The sequence below is a fragment of the Plectropomus leopardus genome, chromosome 14 (genome assembly GCF_026936395.1).
Source record: "Plectropomus leopardus strain MGB_pleo_1.0 chromosome 14, ASM2693639v1, whole genome shotgun sequence".
Taxonomy (NCBI): domain Eukaryota; kingdom Metazoa; phylum Chordata; class Actinopteri; order Perciformes; family Serranidae; genus Plectropomus; species Plectropomus leopardus.
This window is the reverse complement of record NC_142189.1, coordinates 1475074-1501870: the sequence shown is the minus strand read 5'-3', so window position 1 is coordinate 1501870 and position 26797 is coordinate 1475074. Positions and strand designations below refer to the sequence as shown.

Genomic DNA, 26797 nt, shown 5'->3' with positions numbered 1-26797 from the left:
GGGATGAAACAGAATTAGCAATTAATGTAATGATCATGTAAACATCATTGGACTGATTTTTTTCCTTCTGTTTTCAGGGCAGCAGAGGTCCTGATCGTTTATTTTCTGAGACAGAAAGACAGGAAACAAGAGCGTCCAGAAACTGAAAACATTTATGGTCCCGCTGGTCTTGTGTTAAAATCCTACATGAATCCATCTTTTTCAGATTTACTTTACAAATTAGAAAATGAGACAATGGTGGGAAAAACAGCTGCCTGGTGTGAATGTGAGCCACAAATAGAGATAAAAAGAGGAATATTTTTACACATTAGTGTGGACATTTCATCACACACACACACACACACACACACACACACACACACACACACACACACTCACTTATATTCATGGTGTGACATGTCCATTATCTCTGCTCAGATTCATTAATCGTCTCATTTCAGGTGAAAATCACCTCATTTCCCCACAGTGTGACTTTACACCTGAACGCAACACACACACACACACACACACACACACACACACACACACACACACACACACACACACACCTGGAAACTGAGAGCCAGTATGATAACGGCTTGACACTGTGCGACACACACACACACACACACACACTGGTAGTTGATTAAAGTGTTTGTTAGCAGGTTGTTTTGTACTCTACAGAGGAATCTAAAGTACAGCAGGTCACACAGCACACCTGTGTGACATCGCTCGCAACATGCCACACTTAACACTTCAAATGGCACAAAATGAACTGATTAACAGGAGGTGTGTGTGTGTGTATGTGTGTGTGTGTGCGTGTGTGTGTGAGGGGAAAGAGAGCAGGTGTGTTTGAGATGGCTTTCTGTAAATGTTCTTAAAGCTTTTTAGAAACTCAAACTGTTCCTTTTACTGAAAAAAGTGTTTTTTTAGATTTGAGGGCCAATCACAGCAGTGTGTCGGTTGTTCAGCTGCTTCCTCATTGGCTGTTCTGTCACATAAAGATAACGGTGAACTTTGCATAACTTTATGTACGTGGCGCTGCTCGGCTGGCGACCTGGACTCATGCTCTGGGTGACTGCGATGAGTGTCATGTGCAATGTGCGCACAATTTGTCTTTCTTGCAGAGAGTTGTTAATATAGCTTTACCTTTGTGTTGACATGCAAACTCTGGTTCAGACTTTCAGGTGTGAGCAAAAGCGCACAGCTGATAACCTACATAGTTTGTTTACATGAGTGCGCAGCTAATAATCTATGTGGTTTGTTGACATGAGCACACTGCTGATAACCTACATGGTTTGTTGACATGAGTGTACCGCTGATAACTGTGGTTTGTTGACATGAGCACTCAGTTTATAACCTCGCAGTTTATAACCTACGTGGTTTGTTTACGTGAGTGCATAGCTGATATTTTGGAGGAATCCTGCAGGTCACGTGCTTTCTGTGGGATTCCCATGGGATGGGAGGATACCAGGAGTAATGAAGTAATGACATTACATTTTTTAACCAGGTTGTCCTAGTTTAGAGTAAAGTAATTAAGATAATAACAACAACAACAACAACAACAACAACAACAATAATAATAATCTTAATTTATAGCACACCTTTTAAGATTCACATTAAAAAGGCAGTTAAGAAGCGGCAAATCATCACGTTTTTAAAAGAAAACAGATAAATACAACAATTACGAAAAGAAAAATTAGTGCATAAAAACCAACACAGAAAGGATGTGTTTTTAGACGTCATCTGATTATCTGATTATTGTAGTTTGATCACTGCAGATCAATATCAATAACATCTTCTATCGCATCATCACATCACTGAGGAGAAGCGCAGTCACATTCTTTAATCGTCTTTTCCTAAGTCCTTATGAATTTACCTTCACGTTTTCCTTGACCTTGTGACGTTTTCTGTCACAAGAATTCAAAGAAAAGTGATTAGGAAAGGAGATTATTTGCACTTGTCACCCGCTGTCTCGCTTTTTACCTGACAGTCAAAAAAGTCTTTAAGAGGGTCTGAAAAGTTAATTACTTAATTTAACGAGAAAATTATCAGGTTAGCCACACTGCCTCAGACTAAAATGAGACTAAATGTCTTGTGGTCTAATTTATTTAAATGAATCTATACATTTTATTAAAAATATTAAATTAAAATTAGGTGAACGACAGGTGAAATAAACCTCTGTGAGAGACCATATAGAGCAGTTTGTCTTCAGGTCTATGGCGGTAAAGATGAACTTTTGTTCACAGTAATGACCCAAACACATCACTGAACACACACACACACACACACACACACACATACACACACACACTCTGCCGCTCTGTAACAGTAATAATAAGGCTGTGTGTGCTGTGTGTGCTGTGTTTCTGTCGGTGGCGGTTTCTCCTTGTTGCCTGGCAACTGATGATGATTGCGGCTGTGAAGTGTCCTTCTAAGGGCCATTATGACACACAGACACACACACATACACACTGAATGAAGCAGAACAGATGTGTGTTTGTGTGTGTGTGTGTGTGTGTGTGTGTGTGTCATTGTTCTTTCTCTTTCATCTCCACTTTTTTTTATCCATTCATGTCTCTTTATTCATCTCAGTTTATGTCTTTTCTCTCGCTCTTTTATGGTTCCTTTTCTTTTTTTCCCTTCCTTAAAATCTGTTGATATTCAATTTTTTTTTGTCAACATGTTCAGACTCAAAACAACACCACTAACAACTACTGTGTGTGCGTATCAAAGCCTGATATATCCTCTTTATCTGAGCCACAGAGCTTTATTGTTGTCCAAAATCTATTGAAAGCAAATAAATGAAACACAGAAAAATAAAAAATAAACTATATATTTGTGTTTTTAAATGTCTTCAGTAGAAACCAGTAAACTTACACAGTCAGAAAGTCAGATTGTATTGAGACGGTCTGACACATCATTGGTTTGAGTCTAAACATGAGATTTTTGAAAATCAAAACGTATTGTTCAGTTTGTGGGTCTTGTTTAATTTAGTTTATTCTTTACTAACCTTAAAACTGTTTTTATGTTTCTCTTTACATGTCTCAAATTTGACACAATGAAAACAGTTGTGATATTATTATAACTGCCAAACATGAATTTTGGAGGGCCATACAGCATCAGACTAAGCAGCCGATCCTTTAGAAATGTAAATTATTTTTCTTTATATTTGCATACACAGAGAAGCATCTGTTTGTTAGTTGTATTTATGTAATGAAAAATATATGATTATGCTAACATATCTGACTATGATTTTATTTGAGGTTTTTGTTGTGTTTTTTGGCTCATGACTGCAGGTGGTTATAATTGTTTTTTGCTTTATTTTATTTACCTATTCATTTTTTTTAGCATTATTTTAATTGGTTGATTGACGGTGAATTAATTATTATTATCTTTTAAAAGTAGTTGTATCCTTGCATAATTGTTAATATTACTATCATTATTAATTTGCTTACTTATTATTTTTTTTTTTTATTGATTAATGTTATTATCATTATTACTGTTTTTTAATGCAATTTATGTTGTTTTGGACCCCAGAAAACTAACTTGTTGCTTATAGTAAACAATAATAAGGAAACCCTTATTTAGCAGTTTATAACTTTAGGTACGCTGTATTTATTCTGTGATATCTCTGAAGAAAACACATTTTTTGTGCCATAGATCCATCGATTTGAATCCATCTATCGATTAAATGAGCAACGATTCCGAAACATTGATGCAAAATATCGATTTGTATCATCCTCTTTTAGACGCGCCTTTATTTTGAAATTCTTTGTCACCGTCACGCAGCGTCACGCAGATGATGGCGAGCAGCCCTGAGACAGAGTATGAGGATAACGTTATTTACTGGAGAATAAATGATCAGTTTAGGGAAAAAATCGTCAGTTTGTTTTTGGAGAAGCTCGGGGTTAACAGACAGAGCACGTGACATACGTAAACAAAAGCTGTAACCAGGAAACAGGATGTACGTACCGGACATTGCTAACTTCATGCTAACGTTACGTTAGCGGCTCAGTTTCGACAATGTTAGCCTGAAAAAACGAGCGAGCGACATGAAATTCATCCGTGCTGTGAATGTGTCGGGAGACGCAGGGACTTAAACAGCGGTGAGTACAAGAAACATTAATAATAAACGTAAACTGGTTAAGTTAGGGGTGGAATAAAAGTCCGCTAGCTGCTAAGCTAATTTATGCAATGTAAAACGCCATAGGCTTATGCTAATAGCGTTAGCACGCTGTATTTGTGGGGGAACATGACTTGCAAAAGACAGTTATTTTGTCTGTGACACTTGACAGTGATTATTTTTGAGTTTTATACTTTGCTTAAAATATCTTGTTGTTAAACCACATTTTGAGGATGTTGGGAGAAGTTTGTTTTTAAGTTTTAAGAAAAAGACCATGGTCTCCCTGCTGAAAAAAGGGTTAAGATGGCTGACCAGCTTTTTTGGACCACTTTAATGCGTGTTTTCACACTATTTTTGATGGTTTAGCTCGTCTTTATTATGGTCACTGTCGCTGTTTTATCCATTAAAGTTCCTGTAAAATTAAAACCAAATCCATGTCTCTGAGTATGGAGACATAACAGTGTCATTAAGTCTTCTGTCATGTGTTACACTTACAGATAAATGTGCACAGCTTGATGATGTCAAAACGTCAAAGACCAGCTAAAACCAGCTAAAACCAGTAACAGCACCAGCACCAGCACCAGCTCAATCTGAGTAACTGCAACTGCAGATAATTGCAGTGCAGTTAAAGTCTGACGTAGCATAAAGTGGGAATAATCAAAGATTTAAAGTCTATATTTATAGTGTTTCCTGCTGTTTCTCACTCCACCTTTGTTTATACTTTGTTGGTGTGTGAACACAGAGGACGCATAATATCTGTCTCTCTCTCACACACACACGTAGCTGCTGCTGTCACTGCGGATATCACTAAACAATAACACACACATACATCTTTATGGCTGGCATCACACAGCATGTCCTGTCGTCATGGTGATGACGCCCCCCTCGCTTCCTCATTGGATGTTCTGAGCGACAACCATCACCATCATCAGCATTGTACAGTAATTCCTGTTTTGATTTTATGTATATCTTTTTATATATATATATATATATATATATACACACACACACACACACACATATATAAGTCAGGTCAAGTCAGCTTTATTTATATAGCACATTTCATAATGTAAGCTCCATGTACTTCACACTCAACAAATATACACAAAATAAAATAAAAAAAAAGAAAATAGGTAAAATAGGCGTGAATGCATATTTACATACATATACAGAGAGGAGGAGAAAAGAAAAATGTAGTTGTAATATTATTAAAGAAATAAAGTTTCCCACCCACCAACTTAGTGTACAAAACTTCACTTTTTTAAATTGTTTTTTTGTTTGTTATTTAATTAATTTATTTATTTGTTTTAATTATGGTAATCTTTTTGTAACTTTTAATAATTTCTTGTCATTTTTCGGCTCTTTTTTTGTTAAGTTGCTCATTGCCCTACTGTGTGTTCGATAACCAACAGTTAAAGCCTGAAGAACACATCAAACTGACATTTAGTGGCCAGTTTGGTTTATAAAAGCGGTTTCAGCTGTGGTTTGTGAGTGTTTCTCTTCAGTCATTCAGTGATGCTGAAAATTTAATCTGTGTTTCACACCCTCAACGTACAGCTGTAGCGGCTCCAGCAGACCCGGTGTTTTTTTGTTTTGTGGCAGCGGGCAGGAGCAGCACAGGTGGAGCTAATAACATTAACGATGGCTCTGTTCCAACCAGTGTCCCGGTGAGGCAGCATTCACAACAGCAGCAGGGACCTGGAACTGGCTCATCTAAATGCTGTGTCGTTAATGTTATTGATTACACCTGTGCTCTCACCTGCTGGGAGAAAAGGCCTGACGCTGGTCTTTATTCTCTCTCATTCTGGATCTGTCCACACAGCGCAGAGAGGAGCTCAACGAGACAATTAATTTAATTTCCTTATGCCTCTTCTGGACTTTAAGTCTGTTTAGGGCCATAAAGCTTCTCTAAAACCCAAAGATGCAGATAATTAATTGATAAAGTACTTATACTTAACTTGGATAATTTGATTTGTTGCTACTTCATAGTTCTACTACATATTAAAAAAATAAATATTGTATTTATTGTATTTTTTAGGGCACTACATTTTTCTGACTGCCTGGGTATATTAGTTTAGTTAAATTTATTTTTTTAAACCAACATCAGTCCTAATTATACATATCAAATATTCATTAATTTTCTGAATGAAAACACTTTAAATGTCAGTTTTTTGCTATGATTCTACTATGTTTTTAGATGAAAAAAGAATAAAAACACAAAAATGAGTTATTTTTACTGTAAAATTAAACTCAGTGAAAGTAGCTTGATTTTGAAAAGCACATTTTGAGTGCAGAGTGGTATGAGTGTTAGTTTTTGACACTGCACAGATCTAAAGTATAAAAAATCAATGTTGCTGCATAATCCAAAAAAAATCAACAACAAAAAAAAATCAACTATACATGCAGTATACTGAAAGTAATTCATTTATTTTGTGTTTTTTGGGCAAATTGGCTTGCCTTCTTTTGAAAACATGGAAAAGGTGGATGAGCAGCTTGGCATGAAGTTATATACAAAATGCAATAAATTAGTAGATTTGGATTTTTATAAAAAAAATAAAAAACTATATTTATGATTATAATAATCCTAATTATATATATGAAATTATATAGTAGTTATAATAATAATTATTATTATTATTGTTGTTATTATTATTATTTAAGCACCTTTATCGAGCCATTTCTCTGTTTGTCTCTGTATTTTTAAAAAAAACGTGTCTCTTTTTGTTTTCCATTTTCTGGTAGTTTTCTTGGACTCTTTTTAATGTGCTAATTTTTGGGTCATTTTTTCTTAAGTAGCTTATTGCATTCTTCCCATCTTTAAGGGCACAATCGAGTAACTTTTCTCTGGTTTCATAGTGTTTAGAAACATTTTGAATTCATTATTCATAAGAGCGTGCTTCTTCACTGTAATAAAAGATCTGTCTCTGTCTTCTTCCAGCACTGCTGGCCAGTATCATACTGGGCTGGTCAGAGAGCCGGGCTGTGTGTGAGCTGTTAGTGGGTCAGCAGTGTGTGTCGGTATTGATCACGTGTTTACAGCTGCAGCAAACAACTCACACTCATCTCACAGCCTCCACATTTAGATTATCAAGCACACTCTCAACCCTTTAAAACATGAGCAAATTGGCTTAATTTATTTCAAAAACATGGGGAGAAGGCAAAGAGTTACCCACAAATCAACAAATACTAGCAAGAAAGTACAAGAAAATTACCTGAAAATTAGTTAAAAAATAAAAAAGTAAACAAAAAAATCTAATTAAAAAAAAGAAATTGCCTAAAAAAATTCTTAAAAGATATAATAATTTTCTGTAACACTATTTAAAATGTTACTATGGTAATTATAAATATAGTTGTAATTTTTTTTGCTTTTTGTCATTTTTGAAGAAATATTTTTTTAAATCTACAAATGTCTTGCAGTTTGTGGAACATTTCTGACCAAGTTACTGTCTGATTTGTGTAATATTTTAATGACACATTTTTAATACTTTATCAAGTGTTATGGCTCATTGACTTGCATTACCTTTTAGCTTAGGTTGTGTAGATTTTAAGGATATGAAGCATTTGAAGATACTCATAGAAAAGATGTGTTCCTAATTTAACTTTTTTCAAATCAAGATATTTTGTAATATTTTCAATTGTCTAAAAACTATTATTTTTTTTTTTTTTAGAGATCGCATTGACCCTTGCGGATGAGAAACATGGTTTTGTTTTATTGATGTTTGCTAAAAATAAATATATAATAATATCTAAAAATAAACAACAGCTGGCTGAGCCTCTGCTCCAGGACTCCAATGCCCACAATGCCTCACCAAGAGTTTAATATATGCTAAAGTACATTGAGTACAGAAAGTATCAAACAGAACTGAATAATAGAGACGGAGGAGAGGAATCAACCTTGAGTTCTTGCTGCCATGACAACAAGACTAGCACTGCTGCCATGGCGACACACACACACACACACACACACACACACACACACACACACACACACACACACACATACGCAGTGATGTCTCTATAAAGTGTATTGTTGAGGATGTTGAGAGACACAGAGAGGTGAAGGCCTAATGAGTGAGAAAATAAAGAGTCTGCTCCTCTTCCTCTTTTTTAATCTTCTTCACCCTCCTCTTCCTCCACGTCGTCTCCCAAATGTCTTCACCTCCTCCTGATCCTTTTCTTTCTTCATTTTCTCCTCTTTTTCTTATTTTCTTCTCTTCTGTAGCCATCAGCTCTAAAAACATTTTATGAATAAAATTTATAAAAATCAATGTTGCTGCTATTCGACATCAAGAAAATCAAGATAATCGAGAAGAAAATCTACTTAGCATGTAGTATAGTGAAACAAATTCATTTTTGTGGGTGTTTTTTGTTTATCTATTATTTTGGGTTTTTTTACTGTGTTTATTTTAAAACATAGCAGCATTGTCACAAAAAAAGGCATTTAAAGGGTGAAAATTCTGAAAAATAATGAATATTTGCCATTTATGATTAGGACTGATGCTGGTAAAAAAACAAAACGCGATGACAGTAGGAAATAATGATAAATTTGATACCAGTATAATGTTGTAATGTTCAAGCCAAGCGTTTTATAATAATTGTTTTCGTTGAATTACACCGTTTCCTCGTGGCCTGGCAGCAAATGACTTGAGGTCAGGTGCAACATCACACATTTAAAAAATGACTGCTGCACCGTGCACACAAACTTCAGTCATCATTGATCGCAGTTATTGTAGTATTTATAACAAGGTGTTTTATCAAAGATATTCTTCATCTGCGTTTTATGTGAGTGATTGTGTGTATCACTGATGTTGTGTAAATGGTGTTTCTGTGTGTGTGTGTGTGTGTGTGTGTGTGTGTGTGTGTGGTCGATAGCAGTCTCAGCGATGCCCTGCAGTTGGTCGATGTGTTGCTCATTTCAGCAACGCCTCATTGATCTACAGCGTAACAGTGAACTGCACCTTTAACTTCCTGTGGTTTCACTCCACTGTGTGTGTGTGTGTGTGTGTGTGTGTGTGTGTGTGTGTGTGTGTCTTTGTCTTTGTGAGGACCAATTAAACTTTTGATAATGACCTCAGACGTGTTTAAAAGCAACTTTTCACTCATATAATAGTCTCATCTCCATTTTTTCGTTCTCGTGGAGAACAGCGGCTGTCGGCTTAATGTCATAATTTCAATTTATTTTTATGGCAGAAAAAAAACTTTATTTTCAAAACTTTATGGAAACTTTTGCAGAATAATTTAAAATATAAGTTGTGTACACCTGTGAGATTAACGTGTCCAGACGTGTCACAGTTTTGTCAGAATAATTCGTCCCCTTGCAACAGAAGTGACGTTTGTCATCATGAGATGACTGTTTTTAAACAAAATGTAATAAATCCTGTGACTGCAGCTAATTGCCAGATAATGTAATAAAAGCGTCAGGCTATTATTTGATTAATTTGATTGGATGGTCGCAGTCTGAAGTTGTCAGTTAATTAGCTGAAGTTGATAACAGGAGAGTGTTGGTTTGGCTCGTCTCTGACAGAGTTCTCTGTTCAATTCACCATGTTAGTGTTTTTATATTAATTTATTCTGTTAGATTATTCTGTCCATCAGCTCCTGATGATAATTTGAATGATTTATTCGTCTGCTGATGAAGATCAAAGCTCATTGTTTCCTTTTTCTTCTCTGTCTCTCTCTTTAATTTAGATTTGCTTTATTGTCATGACCATAATTAAAGAACAGATTCACATTTCTTTTTATGTAAGCAGCTTAAGATGCAAAACTCGGAGATGAGGCAAAACTTGATAGTTTTGCCTCATCATTATTGATAGAAATGAATAATGTCGCTGTAACTGCGTGACTGTTCGCTCTGATCTTTGTGCATTGAACTGTTTTTGCGACAAGGCTCATTTCCATACAAACGAGCCAATATTGCACCAAATGTATTCAAATTATGTAATTTAAATATGTACAAATAGCACAAGACCACAGAGATGCTGTTTGCGTGGCAGCGCAGTTAGAGGTGCATTTCACCCTTTCCAGGTGCTTTGAGAGTTTCTTTTTGTAAATCCAATTTCTCGAAGTTGGATTAACACACCCAGATAATTCGACAAGAAGTTGATTTCCTCTGTCATATAAACATCTAAGTTGAACTTTAACGGGACTTGGCGTTCTGGGCGTGCTCCTCATCACTGACTGGGGGTGCAGCAACTTTTTTTTTTTTTTTTTTAATTAAGCACTAAGAAGGGACTTGTAATTTTAATTTTGACTTGAAATGGATTTTATATGTATATTGAATAAAGTCACACCCTAGCCACCCCCTTGCTGTAGCAGATACATTGAAGGCACACCAGCTACTTGGTTCGTTTTGGCATAAATTACCTGGTTTTTGGGAATACAAAAGTCACTCACCAGTCTGTCCCGTCGGCTCACCGCTCTGTCCCGTCGGCTCACCGCTCTGTCCCGTCGGCTCACCGCTCTGTTCTGTGTCTCCATCAGATACCAGAGTGTGTTTTCTACGGGATGTATGAGAAGATCCTGCTGTTCCGTCATGACCCGACATCGGAGAACGTGCTGCAGCTGCTGCGCTCGGCCTCTCAGATCCAGGAGGGCGACCTGGTGGAGGCCGTGCTGTCAGGTAACGGAGGCTGGGTGGTGACATCACTGCTGGGAGGGGCTTTGAGGTCGGGTTTCTAACATATAACAAATAGATATGACTAGTGTGAGCTGAAGGGAGGGCAAAGATACTTTGGAAATGTGAATGTAAATTTAAAATGTGCAAAAATCCTCAAAATGCCTAAAGTCCTAGATCAGTCCAAAAATGCTAGAAAAATTCTTCAATCAGAGAAATGTCCTAAAATCCTAGAAATGTCATAGAAACATGTTAAAATCCTAGAAATTTCTGTTATCCTAGAATGTCCTTAAATCGTCGAAACATGTACGGGACTGCTGCAACTGGCCCCTGGCAAGTGGCAAAGCAAGTTGAGTACACTGCAGCAGACTAACAGATCCTGAAAATAACATTTGACTGCGTAGTCTAAAACATTTGGTGCCTCGGCCAAATGTCCATAAAAACAGGAAAGTAAAAACTCAAGTAAAAACAGCTTCAGACTCGGAGTGAAGTCGTGTTTGTGCGTTTTGTGCCGAGCTGTCGGGAGTCGAGTGTTTCATTCTGTAAAGGTGTCAAACGCTCAGCGGGTCAGACTTCACCTCATTGGACGAGTGAATGTGTGTGAAGATGTCCTACACTGCCGTCACCTCCTGGGAGACGCTTTCTTTTACACACACACACACACACACACACACACACACACACACATTAACAAACATAAAACTCATGTTTTCTTTTTATTCTTCTGTCTGCTTCAGATTTCTATCTACTTCACTGTCAATAATTCTCATGAAAAGACCAAAACCAACACTTCAAAATCAGATATATGGCTCTATTGACGAGCACATTTTGATGCACTGAATGTAAAAAGAGGAAGAATGAAGACAGTATTACTTTATTGGTCCCTTGACTAATGGTACAAATACTGCGGAAGTCACAAATCATGAATATAAAATATAAATTTATGATAAACTAGAATTACTGCAAATGTTCTATTAGATATTTATATGAATTTTGGTCACAATTACTGTATCAATTCTTCACATCTTTTCTGAGGTTGCAGTGACCTTTGACCACCAGAATCGAATCAGTTCATCCTTGCGTGCAAATGGACGTTTGTGCCAAATTTAAAGAAATTCCCTCAAGGCGTTCTTGAGATATCAGATCCACAAGAGTGCATCTGGTCAGGTTTCTCACCAGCACAAATGCATTAAAAATATGTAAAATACATCTGCAAAATATGGTCTAAAGAAAATGATCAGTTGTTCACAGTATGAAGAAGATATGCACAAATGATAATTTGTAGAAAAAAGAGATTTCTGGTCAAAAAAGTCTCAAGATAAGAAAACCACTCACAGGTGTCGACTCTCTGGTTTATTAGTTTATTAGACAGTTAAAAACTCTCTTCTCGATTGACTTTCAGCCTGACAAACACTTTAAAAAATCCAGACGTGAATAAATAATAATTTTCCATCTCATGGTTGTCATCTGTCTGTCTGGCTGCCGTTCCGCTCAGGACTCAGGTGTTTACGCTGACGGCCGACAGCTGCTGCACCTCAATTTCCTGCCACCCACCTGTGTGTGTGTGTGTGTGTGTGTGTGTGTGTGTGTGTGTGTGTGTGTGTGTGTGTGTGTGTGTGTGTGTGTGTGTGTGTGTGTGTGTGTGTTTACATTTGCATAATGCTGATTGTTTGAATGAATGTGTTTGCATTTTTTTTCTATGTGCAAATGCAACTTCCTTACACATGAATTGCTCTTTTTTTTTCTCTGCCTAAATGATAATTCTATTTTATTTCAACTTAGTTTTAGTTGCACACTTATTGCACTTTTTTGCTTTTTTTATCGCTCTTTTTGGCTTATTTTTTGTTTTGTTTTTTTGTTTGTTCTCTGTACATACTGTACATATCTTTATTATTATTGTTATTATTATTATTATTATTATTATTATTGTTATTTAATTTTCCTTTGTATATGTATTTACATTATTTTGCCTTTTTAACAAATATCTTATTCAGTTGCTGCTCTCTTATATGATGCAGTTTCCCTAATAGGATAAGTAAAGTGTTTCTATTCTATTCAATTTAAATTTTTGTTTATATCACATACCAATAACATTTTTCTAAAAACAGATCTGCTACGCATTCTACGGATTATAAACTTGTGACTTTTTCCGCAAAAACAAAACAAAAAAACAAACAAGAAAGACGATGCATTTGAAAAACTCGGGTTCAATGCTAAATTTAAGACACTATAAGACCTTTTTAATGCCACCTAGAATTGAATATAAGGTCGACTTCAAGCCCATAATGGCAAAAGTGTGAAGAATAAAATGCAAAATCTATGTCAGTGTTTTGAAATCGAACCAGTTTGCTCAAATTTTTAAAGGGTTAAACACTTAAAGGAGTTCCCCACTTCCTTCGTCGGTACTTTGTTTTATGAAATTTGTCATTTCGCCAGGGATGTGGTGCTCCAAAAAATGTATCCTGACTTACGGATGTCTCTTTTCTGAATGTAAGCCTATAAGAAAAAGTATTTTTGGGCCCCATGGCCTTTAACCCCTCACCCTGCTCCTCCTCCTCTTCCTCCTGTTATTTCCCTCTTCCTCCTCCTCTACCTGTCCTCCTCCTCCTCCTCCTGTCAGGGTGCTGACACTCAGCTAAAACACTTTTGTTAACAGCTCTCTGTCAGTCTCGGCGACAGCTCGAAGTGTGGAGGAAACAAACAGGAAATTGACTTTGTACGGTGTAACAGGGAGCTCCAGCCAAGCGAGCTGATTGGTCACAGACGACCTGTAAAAAAAAAAACCAACATCCTGATAATTCCCGAAACACTTATCCAGACAGGTTTTATTGGCTGCAATTTGACAGGAGAACCGGTTAATGAACTGTGATGGTTTTTTTTTTAATCAGCTCTCATGTTGATTAAAGTTGTTTACAATCGTCAATAAACCCAGAGAATGATGGGATATCACCGCTCCACTGTACTTTAACTATGATTTATTGTTTTCATTATATTTTGCCATAAAGACAATAATCGTCAAATAAAAAATAAATAAATAAATAAAAATCAAAGACACGTGCAAGTAAAAATGTGTAACTATAAAAATGTGTAACCATGCATTTTTGCATTCATGTACATCACTATAATTACCAGTTTCTAACTCTAAATTATCGTCCAAACATCCAAATTGTGATTATAACTTATCATAACTTAAAAAAAAAAAAAAGCTGTAGTGTGTCTGACTTAAAATAATGAATAATATCTAATAGGGTGGGGCTGGAGTGAAAATGGTAACACGGCGTCCATCGAAAGTTCAATTTGCACACCTGCAGACAGTAAGGACAGCTCCTTCATCGGCTTCAAATCAGAAATGTTGTCATATGCAGGTTTGCAGGTTTAGTCTTTTTAAGACTGAGAGCTTAACTCTGCATCTATAGTCTTCAAACCAAAAAGTAAACATGGTGTGTGCCACTCATGCAACCTGTATGACACTAGTGGCTCCATTTCTAAATTTCCAAACATGATATTTTACTGCTCAGGCTGTCATATTGTTTATTACTAATGCAATTTGACTTGGATTTAGTGCCGTGCCAGGCTGCTTTTGAAATTGCCAGAACATGGCATTAGGGTAGGGTGATACAGCTTTAAAATCATATCACAATATTTTAAAGTTACATACACAATATATATCAACATATATCACAATATATATGATATTTTTAAATGTCTGTGATGATTTATTCTCTATAATCTGGAACCAAACTCACAGTTTGTTTATGTATTCCAGTTCATACATTAATAGTATTCGCAAGTTGCAATAGTGCTCCATGGTTGCAAAATGTGGCTTAATAGTCACAGTCTGGAGCTCTGCAAAAGCCCTGCTTTGTGTGTGTGTGTCTGTGAAAGGCAGAGAGCTGTGGGAGAGAGTGAGAGAACTGAAACACCAGTGTCTTATAAAAACAATGTGACAAGTTATACTCGTTGGCGATACATTCATTTTATATATCGCACAAGGAACACGCCGTGATACCTTGTGTATATTGAATATATTGACCATGCCTACGTGACATAATGACAAATACCGGTGCAGCCAGTTTGCATAAATCAAACAGGTTTCAGCTCTTACACTGGACCAGACCAACAGAACCGGAAATCAACCCAATTCTAGTTGTCAAATTATTTTAAAAAGCGACTGCATGCCGTAAACAAGCAGAAACTGCGCATTTCTTGTAAAAAGGAAAGTTTATTTGGAAAAGATACAATGCAGAATGATGAGAATATGTTAATTTAGAAACATTAAGGCTAAAATACTTTAAGATTTGTGGGCACTTTTAACTTCTAAATGTCTATAAATGGTATTTTTTGAAGAGCGATATCTCATCATTAAAGTTTAGTCTTCTGTTGCACAAAGTTACGGAGCTAAAAATGTAACTGTAATTATTATGCTGCTTCCTGCTGCTGCACCACCGCTGGTTTACAGTTTCTCCACCCGCAGTGTTTGTTTTGTGGCTGCGGGTTAACAAGCCAGCAGCGAGCGCTCCTTAACGCATTTAATTCCACCACAGAGAACACACACATAAACACAGCATTTATATTCAGACAAGGACTACCTAGGAAACCCTCACACTCTCTCTCTCTCTCTCTCACACACACACACACACACAGACACACAAGTCATTTTCTGAAGCATATAATAACAGTTTGGGAGCTTGTTCAGACTTCCAAATGTATGTTGGCCCTCCAAACAAAAGGCATAAACAATAATTTGAATAAATGGAGGTAATTTCCTGCAGCAGAATGTCTAATCAGAGCCGTATTCTACTGGAGGACCACAGCGCAGGGCCACTGTGTGTGTGTGTGTGTGTGTGTGTAAGAAAAAGGAAAAGGCGAGAGGGATTTCAGAAATACATGCAGAGCGAGCGAGCAAGAGAGAGAGAAAGGAAGCAAAAACGACATCCCAAACTACCCATCATGCCTTGCCAAGCCTGCTGGCCAACCAAACAAACACTTGGTCCATCTGCACCCGCTAAGAGCCTCTCATACCTCCCAAACATTTACAAAATACCCGCTAACAACCCATTCATTACTCTTTGTCTGCGTGTTCTGTTTATCTCCCTCCCCTCGTCTCTCTGCAGCTCCGGACAGTTAAAGTTACTCTGGATGTTTTGTTTCAACGTTTTCAGACACACACCAACACTGAATGATTCTCCTAACGAGAACTTGTGTGCATTTACAATCTGATAGATCTTCTTCCATTTTTATTAAGAAAAACACATTAGAAACAATAAATTAATGATTAAAAGACACGTGAAAACAAGATAACAAAAAAGTAAAATTAGTTCACACAAATAAGCAGAATGAAGTGAAAAGCATGTTACAAAAATAAATTCCATTTACAAGTATTGACATGCCAGAAAAGGAGTAGGAAGAAGTTTTAACGCTTATTTAATCCTATTCCTTCTCCACAACTCATTAATCTTTATTTTACATAGCGGATTAATCCGCTGTTGAAAATAGTCCCCAACAAAGTTACTGTTTCCTACTGTTTGCTTGATAAAAAAGTCTGCGAACTACATTTAAAAAAGATAAAGTGTTTCTGTTTCCCAACAGGTGCAACAGAGTGTGAGCAGAAATGTTAATGAATCACTGAAGTAGTTACACACCGACCTCAGAAGAGTTTTAATCAGGCACAATAAGTGAAAACACCTGTGCAGGTTCACCATCAAACATCAAATTTGGCTTCTCTTGTCAAATTATAAGGTTTTGTAGAAAACATGTTTCTCTGTAGTAGTCGTCTGGTAGTCTGTTACAATAGCACTGATATCTAAAAGTTCACACAACGTCCAGCTGATGAGCACTAAAGTCACACCCAAACAAAATGCTGCGTTTTGCATCTTAAACCCACAAACTTACATTATAATAAACTGTCAGCTGTCACAAAGATGCAAATCAAAACTATGCACAGTAAAAAAAATAAAATAAAAAAAACAAACAGATGCTCATGAATGAGTAGAGATTTGATCCCAAACTTGCACAGCTCATTAAACCAGCACAGAGGACGTAAATGAAACCAGATGTTTCCTCCTCACCTGTCTGAGTTTGAAGTCTAAACTAACTTTGAGACGGAGGAAACGGTTTGAGAACAGTTTGAGATCAGAACTTTCTGGCTGCTCGTGCAGGCCGGTTGCTTCCCCTCTGTGGTGTTGTGGGTTCGTCAGCGGGAGGCCTCGGCGCTGCCAGAGAGCCCGACTGAGTTTTTGTGAAAACAGCTGGAGGATGTTTGGGCTCAGATGGCTATCGTGGCCGCCCGCCCAGTCACCCCGCTCCAGCAGCTGCTCGACTCCGAGCCGATTCAAAAGAGAAATCACTTCAGAATAAAACATGTCAGCACAGAGGCTGTTTGTTAGCTCCACTAGAAACTGAATGCTGGACGGTTGTTCTGATGGAAACTTTTGGGTTTTTTTTGTTTTTAATGTTGCAAAAGTCTTGGTGTGGAAATTGCTTGTTGTTTTTAGGCAATGGTGATTTCAGCACAACATGAATCCAACCAGAAAAATGTGCAAAAAAAGGGGTTTGGAGTTATTGATAAACTGTTGATTGATTGATTTATTAATTTAATTTATTATTATGGAAACTAAAGTTACTTAGTTACATTCAGACTGTTGAGGTCAAAAAATGCTCCATTGAAACCCATTCAAACTGACATTTTTGATCCCACAGCCATCAAAGCAGAAAAACATGACTTGTATTATTTCTGGGTGTCATTCTGGGCTTTTGACTTGGAATTTATCATTTTCACTATTTAGCTGCGAATCACTGACATATCCCAGACTGTCAGCAGCTACACTCAAAGACTGAGCATGAAGTATATTGGAAATAATTCTTTTTTTTTGCCTAAAAATTATTGTAGCATCATGACAGAAACCTTGCATTTAAAGGGTTGAAATTCTTGAAATATTTGATATTTAGGATAATGCGTTTTGTGCAGAGAGCGACATGAGTATGTAAAATATTAAAGGGGGCCCTAAGGGTTAATTTAATCAAGTGCCATCAAGATTGAGGTTTATTGGGAAGACCTGAACTTTATACTGCAAACTAATCACATTTCTGCATTTCACTTCAGCTGACACTTTAAGTCCTTTCACTGTTTACACCTGAGTTGGTGTTTCAGTGGAAATCAACATCTTTTAGTTTGCACATTTTAATGATGTTTCAGCTCTTTTCAGGACTTTAAATTTAAGCACTTCAGTTCCTTTCACCAAGCTGCAACCTCCAGGGCTTTCTGTTATAATGAACTGACTTTCTCATTGTTGTGTTGACTCGTATCCCACCATCTTTTTTGTTTTCTACAGCTTCGGCCACAGTGGAGGACTTCCAGATCCGTCCACACTGCCTGTTCGTCCACTCGTACCGAGCTCCGACCTTCTGCGACCACTGTGGAGAGATGCTGTGGGGACTCGTGCGACAGGGACTCAAATGTGAAGGTACGAAGTCACTGAGGGAGTTTTCTGCTCGAGAGGCGCAAAAGACAAACGACTGTTCATCAATCTTTCGTGTCTGTTGTCTTTGTTTGTGTCCAGGCTGTGGTCTGAACTATCACAAGCGTTGTGCCTTTAAGATCCCTAATAACTGCAGCGGGGTAAGGAGGCGTCGCTCGTCCAACGTCTCCCTGACGGGGGGACTGGTTAACCTGGGACGTCCCCTCTCTGCTGAGCCCTCACCGCCCCACTACACCGACGATGCTTTACTGGTCAGTGGATAATAAACATCCAAAACAGGAAACATATCCTCTTACAGTAGTTCATATTATATCCTACAAAGTTTCATCCCAAGAGTGACGTTACATCCTGAACATAAAGTTACAGAAGTTAGATTTAGGAAGAGAAACACGGTGAGGACATACATTAAAATGATGCAAAATGTCCTGTGTTTTGCGACCATCCAAACCTGTCTCCTGACTTGACCACTCTGGATGTTTCCTTCATAACTTCATAGTGCATTTGTTACAGCTTTCCCAAATTAATGTGTGCATGTATTAAGGGTGCATTATTTCTTGGAATAAGTATGAATTTTGTTGCATTGGTTTTTGTAGGAAAACGCACAAGCAGACCATGAGAACAGTCTGAAAAATGTCACTCTGATGTTTGTTTTTTTTTTATTATTATTTTTTTATTTATGTATTTATTTATTCTATTTTGAAGACCAGTTTTGTTTAAAGAACCAAAACCTGATATCTCATCTGCACTAAATTCAGCAGTTTGCAGATTTAATTTGTGCTAACAAGCTAGCAAGTTCATGTACTTGATATTGGATTCATTGGTGGTGATAATTAATACATCATGCATGATGCATCTTTTGTTAAAACACAATAATTCTGGTGTTTGTCGAAGTCTCACTTTCAGTTGTTTAAAGAACCATAAGATACAAGCTTTGCATTTTTTAAATTTTTTTTCAGAACATTCAAATACCTCTCTAACTTTATTTTTATTTTGTTGTCTTTTATTGTCCAGTCTCCAGTCAGTCCCAGCATGGAGGTAAGTCCCACCACTTTATCCATAATAACAAACTGGTGGAGTGTAACTCCAAGGAACTGAGATGTGCTTTACTTACATCTGAAATTAATTTACTTTCCTTTCATTTCCCAGATCAGTGTATTCAGTTATTTATTGGATGACCTAGAATCTATCAGGTGCTTGATTCAAAGTTCTGACACTCAGTTTGGAACTGGACACTTTTTAACTATCAGCAATTTGAGCTTTTGGTTCAAGGACAAATTTGGGGATTAATGATTGAGATGTTAGTTTTGCTTGTTTTAGGCAGCAAATCAAGAATATTATTTAAAAAGCGAGTTTTTCTTTTGTACATCTGAGTCCTCATGAAGAGACGTGAACCTGTGTGCCTGCCATTTTCTCAGGTAAACAACCATCGTCTGCTGCATTTCTAAGCATCTGTGATAAAGAATCTACTCCAGCAAAACAATATTTTAGCAAAAAAAAGTAATGATAAAATAACAAAAGTAATGAGCGCTTCCCCTGTGCTTTTCTCTGCTGTCTCTTATCACAGCAGAAGAACCAGTTAGATTACTTCCCCGGTCGGGAGCGGCGCTCCAGTTCCCAGTCGTACATTGGCCGTCCCATCGAACTGGACAAGATCTTACTGTCGAAGGTCAAAGTTCCTCACACCTTCCTGATCCACTCGTACACCCGACCCACCATCTGCCAGCACTGCAAGAAGCTGCTGAAAGGCCTCTTCAGACAGGGCCTGCAGTGTAAAGGTGAGCTTTATTTTAAACTTTTAACACATTGGGTTATCTTTACTACAAATCTAAAGCCTTTCTGGTCACATACAGTCACTAAATTCAGTAACAATTTTATTAATTTAAACCATACTTGGCATATAGAGAAAATACATGCAATTTCCACTGGGTGCACTGTCACAGTTAGTGTTGCTGCAAATGACTGACATATCCCAGACTGTGATAATCAAAAAATAATAATTGACTTTGATTGGAGTATATTGGGAATATATTTTTTTCTTTTTTTTCATTGCCTTTGTCATGGCATCATGACGAAATCCTGGCATTTAAAGGGTTATAATTCTGAAAATTAACATTTAATATTTATGATTAGGACTGATGTTAGTTAAAACAATAATGTATAATATGTTTTAAAGATTGATTTTTAAAAAGTGCCCTTTGTGTGCAGAGCAATACAAGTTTGTGTAATATTATGTGTGTATTAATACTGGTATTTGTATGTTCCAGCAGATAGCTAACAACCATGTTAACAACATGTAACAACATCCAAAGATTTTCTGTACAACAAAATTATTTTTTTAAAGTAAAAAAAAGACAAGATTTGGAAAAAGCGCTACAAAATAATAATTCTTAAACATAATTTTAAATAGGTAAATATGATAATTATAAATATAGTTTTTCCCTAGCTGTTTTTTTGTTTTCTAAATTTACTTTTTTCTTACAGTTTTTGGAACAGTTCTTACCAAGTTACTCAATACATTTTTTCTGTGTTTCTGAAAGAAATGACAACCGTTTGCTCAATATTTAAAGGATTAAATATTTGTGAAATGCATCCGAAAACGGCACAAGAAAGGTGATTTCGCTCCAGGTTTCAAAGGGTTAATTGTAACAAGGTTTTTATTTGAAGTTTTATGGTAGTTCCAATATAAAAGAGCTGGACAGTTAGAAACCTCATCCCCTCACTTCAAACTTTCCTTGTTGGTATAAAAACATTCAAACTTTTTTCTGTGCTATAATCTGCTGTAACCTAACAACTGAACTTTTTCATCCTCAGATTGTAAATTCAACTGTCATAAACGATGTGCTTCTAAAGTGCCAAACAACTGCCTGGGAGAAGTTTCCAAAAATGGAGGCAAGTTTCAACCTAATTTTGACCTAAACACAACAATTAAATCTCGATGTCCTCATAGAGGTGGTGTACAGTAGTCGGTCCCCACATTGTCATAAAAACAAACTACACATTCAGGCGTGTCATTGTGTCACAGAGCTCCTGAGCCCGGGGGCGGAGTCAGACGTTGTCATGGTGGAGGGTTGCCTTGACGACCACGATGTCGACAGAGGCGGCGGCCTGCTGGACGACATGGAAGAAGCGCTGACATCAGAGGGGGGTCTCCTGCTGGAGGCGGGGCCCAGCGACCTCTGCGACCTGCACGACCCTGACCTGGATGAGTCCAACCGGGCCATCAGGTACAGAAACACACACACACACGCACACACAGAAACACACACACGAACAGTTATGAGACTAATTTGTCCTGCCCCCAACAGCCCATCCACCAGTAACAACATCCCGCTGATGCGAGTCGTTCAGTCCGTCAAACACACGAAGAGGAAGAGCAGCAACGTGATGAAGGAGGGATGGATGGTCCACTACACCAGCAAGGACACTCTGGTACCACACCAGTCTGTCTGTCCACCTGTCTGCTTATTTATCTGTCTCATCATTATTTTGTACAAGGATGTTTTGAATTATTAATTCAGGAGAAACACACGAGTGGAAAAAGGCAATGAGCAGCAAAAGAAATAATCAAAAAAATTGCAAGAAATTAGTCAAAAGTACGAGAAAATTACCTGAAAATTCATTAAAAAAGAAAGAACAACAAAACAAACAAAACGGGATTCTTTACAAAGTGCTAAAGAATTATATTATTTCTGTATCATTTATCATGATCATGATATAAATAATTTATTTTATTTTTAATTTAATTCCCCCTAGCTTTTTAAAATAATTGTCTAAATCTACTAATTTCTTGCAATTTGTAAAACATTTCTTTTTTTTTGTTGTTTTTGTTTGTTTTTGAAATAAATAAAGCCACTTTTCTGAGGGTCCAGAGGTTTAAATGATTGTGAAAGGCGATTTAAAGCAGCACATGAAACATGATGTTGCTCCAGGTTTCAATATCTAGTTTTTCCTCACCTGCTGTCTCATCTGACTTCATAGTTATTTTTCTTTCTCTGTTGCAGAGGAAGAGACATTACTGGCGGCTGGACAGTAAATGCATCACACTGTTTCAGAACGACACAGGAAGTAAATACTACAAGGTAGGACGAGCGCCTCCGCCTCATTTTTCTAAAATTTTCTTTCTTGCCCTCTAATGGCATTTGTACACTAATGTGTTTGCATGAGTTCAAACTATCATTGAGCAGACGTCTATAACCCACCAGGTCTTGAAGTTTACAAGTTTAAACTTTAAGCCTCATTTTAACGTAGCGGACGTTTACTTGTCAACGGTTCTTGCACAAATGTTAAACTTTTGTTGCGGTTTGGCCTTTTGTTCACACGACAACGGCATTTTGGGGGCCTGAAGATGCAAACTTTTGAAACCAGGTTTATCCGGGAAGTGTAATCTTTTGAAAACGCCACGCCTTCTGTTGCCGTGGAAACTGGCAATGCACAGATACTGTGATACTTTTCATGCATGCGTGTGATGTTCCTACAAAGTGTGTTATTACAAAGTTAAACCACCAACTACTGGCCTGGCATGCATACCACAGCGTTTTTGTTTGTTTTTGCAGATCCGTGTACTCGAGGATCATTCGCACAACATTATGTAGTAAATATAATGTCGTAAAGACTTTTGCATTTTTAGTGGGTCTGTTCGTCTGAATGTGTCCTTAATCAGTGAAAAAATCCTCTCACATCCTCTGCAAGACCGCCCTAAAACTGTTTCATTTTCTAATTGAGCAGAAAAATTTAGCACATTTTCAAATCCTGATTTTTGCTTCTTAGAAAAATTATGATGGATGTCAAACATCATTGAGATAAAGGATAAGCTGTATGTTTATTGCTAAAAATACACCTTTACAGGTAATTATATAAGGTATAATCTTTCTGCTCAAAGCCTGCAAATTCCCAGTAACTTCTGAAACATTTGATATCAGACAGATACAGAAAAAAGAAACTTCTCACTTCTAGCAAAGGAGAGAAACATAGATTTATGCTTTATTTTGCACACACACACTCTGTGAATACACACTTACTGCACTATCGACAAGTTATTTTATTATTATTTTTTATTTTTTATTATTATTATATTTTTTTCTAAAGAATACAGTGTTCGGCCTTTTCTGAGACGTTTTCTTCCGTGTGCAGGAGATCCCTCTGTCAGAGATCTTGTCTCTGGAGCCGGCTCAGACCTTCTCTCTGCTCCCCGATGGAGCCAACCCTCACTGCTTTGAGATCGCCACGGCGTCGCTGGTTTACTACGTTGGAGAGCACCTGCAGAGAGCCGACTCATCGGCGACCGGCAGCAGCATCCTGGTGAGTAAAAATACGACATTTATTTCATGTTTAGCTACAACATCTTGTTATAATACTGACAGCTGTCTTTGTCCAGTGGTGAAAGTTTAGACCTTTTACTTAAGAATAATGATGCATAAATACTTTATAAAAGTCTTACGGACTGAGAGTTTCACTGACCGGTTTCAGGTGAGCGGCGTTGGGCAGGATGTGGCGCGAATGTGGGAGATGGCCATCCAGCACGCTCTGATGCCGGCCGTCTCCACAGGGATTTCCCACAGCGGGCACCGCAGCGGACACAGTAAGACGGCTCACACACACCTGAACACGTTTGTATTTTTTGTAGTATTATCTTTAAATCTGGTCCATACATCTGTATCATTCGTTCAATCAATTACTCAATTCCATCTGGAAAACTAGAAAACAAAAAAACATATTACGTTTATTTGTTTATTGATTGGTTTTCTCATTATCTGCTAATTTTAAAAGGGACAGTGCAAATTGATTAATACACAAGGTATAAAAATGCCAGAATTAGCCAGGAGGCAATTTTTTATCCGTAGTCTCTTGGCTGAGGCATTACACAAAGAGGATATCATTTTTTCAGTGATAAGTTCCCAAGTTTTTGACATGTAGTCAAGTCAAGGATTACCAACAATATATTCTGTATAAGTCTGTGCAAAGTCTGTCACTGGTTCAGGACTTTTTTAGGGGGAGCTAAGAATGCATGAAAAGTTATACACATTACATCTAAAATATTAACAAATGAGCATCAAAATCATGGAGTCTTTGAAACCAACATCAGAGCTGGAACAATGATACACAATAAATGCGGCATGATTATGTCAGATGGAATAACGTGTTTTTCGGGTGTTTTAGGTAGCTGTAGGGAAATAAAAGGGGAATACTGGATGTTAAGAGGTCACCTGAGTCACTCTTCTGTCTCCTTGACTATGATTGAACACAGGAAGTGCTTTTTTCTTTCACTCCAGCTGTCAGTACAGCAGAGAATCTCTTTGAAAATAAGAGTGGACAAATGTAAATGTCATCCTGCCGTTATTATCACGCCTGTGAAAGGACACATTTCCAGCTCAGGTATTAATGTTCACGTTGCTGCCGAATCCTCCTCGTGCAGACTCTCAGATCCCTCAGGGCCGCCGACACCCACACAAAACCCATCAGAGATATTTCAGACCTCCTCTGACGTCAAAGTGATCATGACTAACACTTCACTGCCGGTCTCGGTGCCTTCTCTGACTGTGTGTGTTCACCTGAGAGGAAAAAGGACGTTTAAATAATACTGAGCGTCAACCAGAAGGCTGCAGGCTCCAGATTTATAATATCAATACACAGAGACCATATACTGCTCAGATGGAGTAAATGCTCAAGTTAATCCACTTTAACAGAAGCTACTGGTGACAAAATTGTCCGAAAACATTTTTTATTCTAAATTAATCATTTGTAATATGGAGTTCATTTCTTAATATAATTGATTATCTCAATCAATCAATTAGACTATTTTTTTTAGCATTTTTCGTACAAGCAAAACTGCAACACAAAACTTTACATAATAAAACCAGAAGTCAGACACACGTACACACACACACACACACACACACACACACACACACACACACAGTACACAGGCACATGGGTAAAAAAGCAAGACCTTGTAATTAATTAGAGCACCAAAATAAGAGCTCTCATTAAAACTGAGGAAACACGACCAGAAGTGAGGAAACACTAGAGGCAGGATAAAACCTATAGATAAAAAGAAAAAAATAAGTAAATGTATTAAAAAACAAATATTCATAATATATAAAGACTAAATAAATAGATAAAATACTCTAAATAGTAGATAAAAGGTAAAAAAAAAAAAGGCTAATAGAACAAAAGATAATAAATAAAAATGTTTTAAAAAATAATAAAATACCATATCGTAAAACAGACTAAAATGTATAAATAAATAGTCAATAAATAAATTAATTAATAGTTAAAGTTCAATTAAAAGCCAAATTAAAAACGTAGGTCTTGAGTTTGTTCTTAAAAATATCGTTTTTTTGGAGTTGATTGAATGTGTTTTCCTCCAGCTTTATCTCTGATCATGTTTGTGTTTCTTCAACAGAGGAAATTTCCATCAGTATTTCTGTCTCCAACTGCCAGATCCAGGAGAACGTGGTGAGAAAACACACAAACACACAGGTGCAGCGATGTGTCAACACAGGTATAGGGCATATACACATCCCTTGGCATGAAAATTTAGCACATATCTGCCTAAAATTAGCTGGTGATACATGTCACACACATCAGAAAACAGAAATACCTCCATTAATTCTTCAGTGCTGGAAGAAGTAGCAGTAGAAGTAGTAAAAGTGACAACAGCACAGTATAAAAATACTCTGCGAGCAAAAGTCCTGCGTTCAAATTCCACTCGTGGTAAAGTAAAAAAAAGTAGTGACAAGAAAATGTACTGCATGAAAAGTCAAAGTACTCCTAATGCTCCTGATTTCAAAGGATGAGGTGGATAACATGAATTAAAAAAAATCTGTTCTGTTTTTTAACTCATATTTAAAATTTAAAAAAACAACCAAAACTTCAGGTGCATCTCAAAAATTTGAATATTGTGAAAAAGTTTAAGAATTTCCATTAGTTATTTAGGAAAGTGAAATTTTAATATATTTTAGAGTCATTACATAAACCAAAATGCTCAAGCATTTTTCTACTTTAACTTTGATAATATGATCTACAGCTAGAAAAATGTTTAAAAAAAAAACATATTTCAAAAATTAGAAACAGACGAGCTGAAAGCTGCTATCAAACAACCTGAGCTTCAGTATCACCTCCACGCCACAGTGATGCAGTTATTTATCTTCTTCACTCTGATACGAGACAAAGAAATGATGCCGATATTAGATCGGCGTCATTGAGCAGCTGCAACAGAAATAAACCTGCTAATGTTTTGAAAATCCATCGCCGTGATAAAATGAGAGGGACATCTTACTGGACATCCCAAAGTGTGAAAAACATGAAAAACGACGAGGAATTGCATTAAAAAACCTTTGTTATAGTGGCTAAATCATTGAAAAAAGCCAAAACATTTCGGCCAAACACTGGCCTTCGTCAGGACTTTAAAAACATGCATTGTGGATGTGGCCCCACCCGTATAGCAGCAGGAGCCAATAACAAACGATCTCGTAGCCACATGATTGAATGACAAGTAAAAACGATGAATAATCATTATAATAATAATGAATAAAAAAACGTAATGACAAAACGGAGCATGAAGCTCCCCCAAAACAATACATAAATGTATACATATATACA

The 26797-nt window shown here is 37.0% G+C and overlaps 1 protein-coding gene across 3 annotated transcripts in view; it reads left to right on the top strand.

The window, feature by feature from the left end:
* Positions 1-26797, top strand: part of prkd1 (protein kinase D1) — a 52968-nt gene that overhangs the window by 6000 nt on the left and 20171 nt on the right. The window contains exons 1-13 of one of the 3 annotated variants that reach the window (XM_088087446.1): positions 3770-4088; positions 10586-10724; positions 18050-18181; positions 18278-18447; positions 19208-19231; positions 19761-19971; positions 21008-21085; positions 21219-21420; positions 21502-21625; positions 22198-22275; positions 23327-23494; positions 23663-23774; positions 25599-25651. In XM_088087446.1, coding sequence (XP_087943572.1) covers positions 10610-10724; positions 18050-18181; positions 18278-18447; positions 19208-19231; positions 19761-19971; positions 21008-21085; positions 21219-21420; positions 21502-21625; positions 22198-22275; positions 23327-23494; positions 23663-23774; positions 25599-25651 — 1467 coding nt within the window. In that variant the 5' untranslated portion in view covers positions 3770-4088; positions 10586-10609. Of the gene's footprint in view, positions 1-3769; positions 4089-10585; positions 10725-18049; positions 18182-18277; positions 18448-19207; positions 19232-19567; positions 19612-19760; positions 19972-21007; positions 21086-21218; positions 21421-21501; positions 21626-22197; positions 22276-23326; positions 23495-23662; positions 23775-25598; positions 25652-26797 lie in introns of those variants that run through there. The other 2 variants (XM_088087448.1, XM_088087447.1) reach the window with 2 other exon arrangements.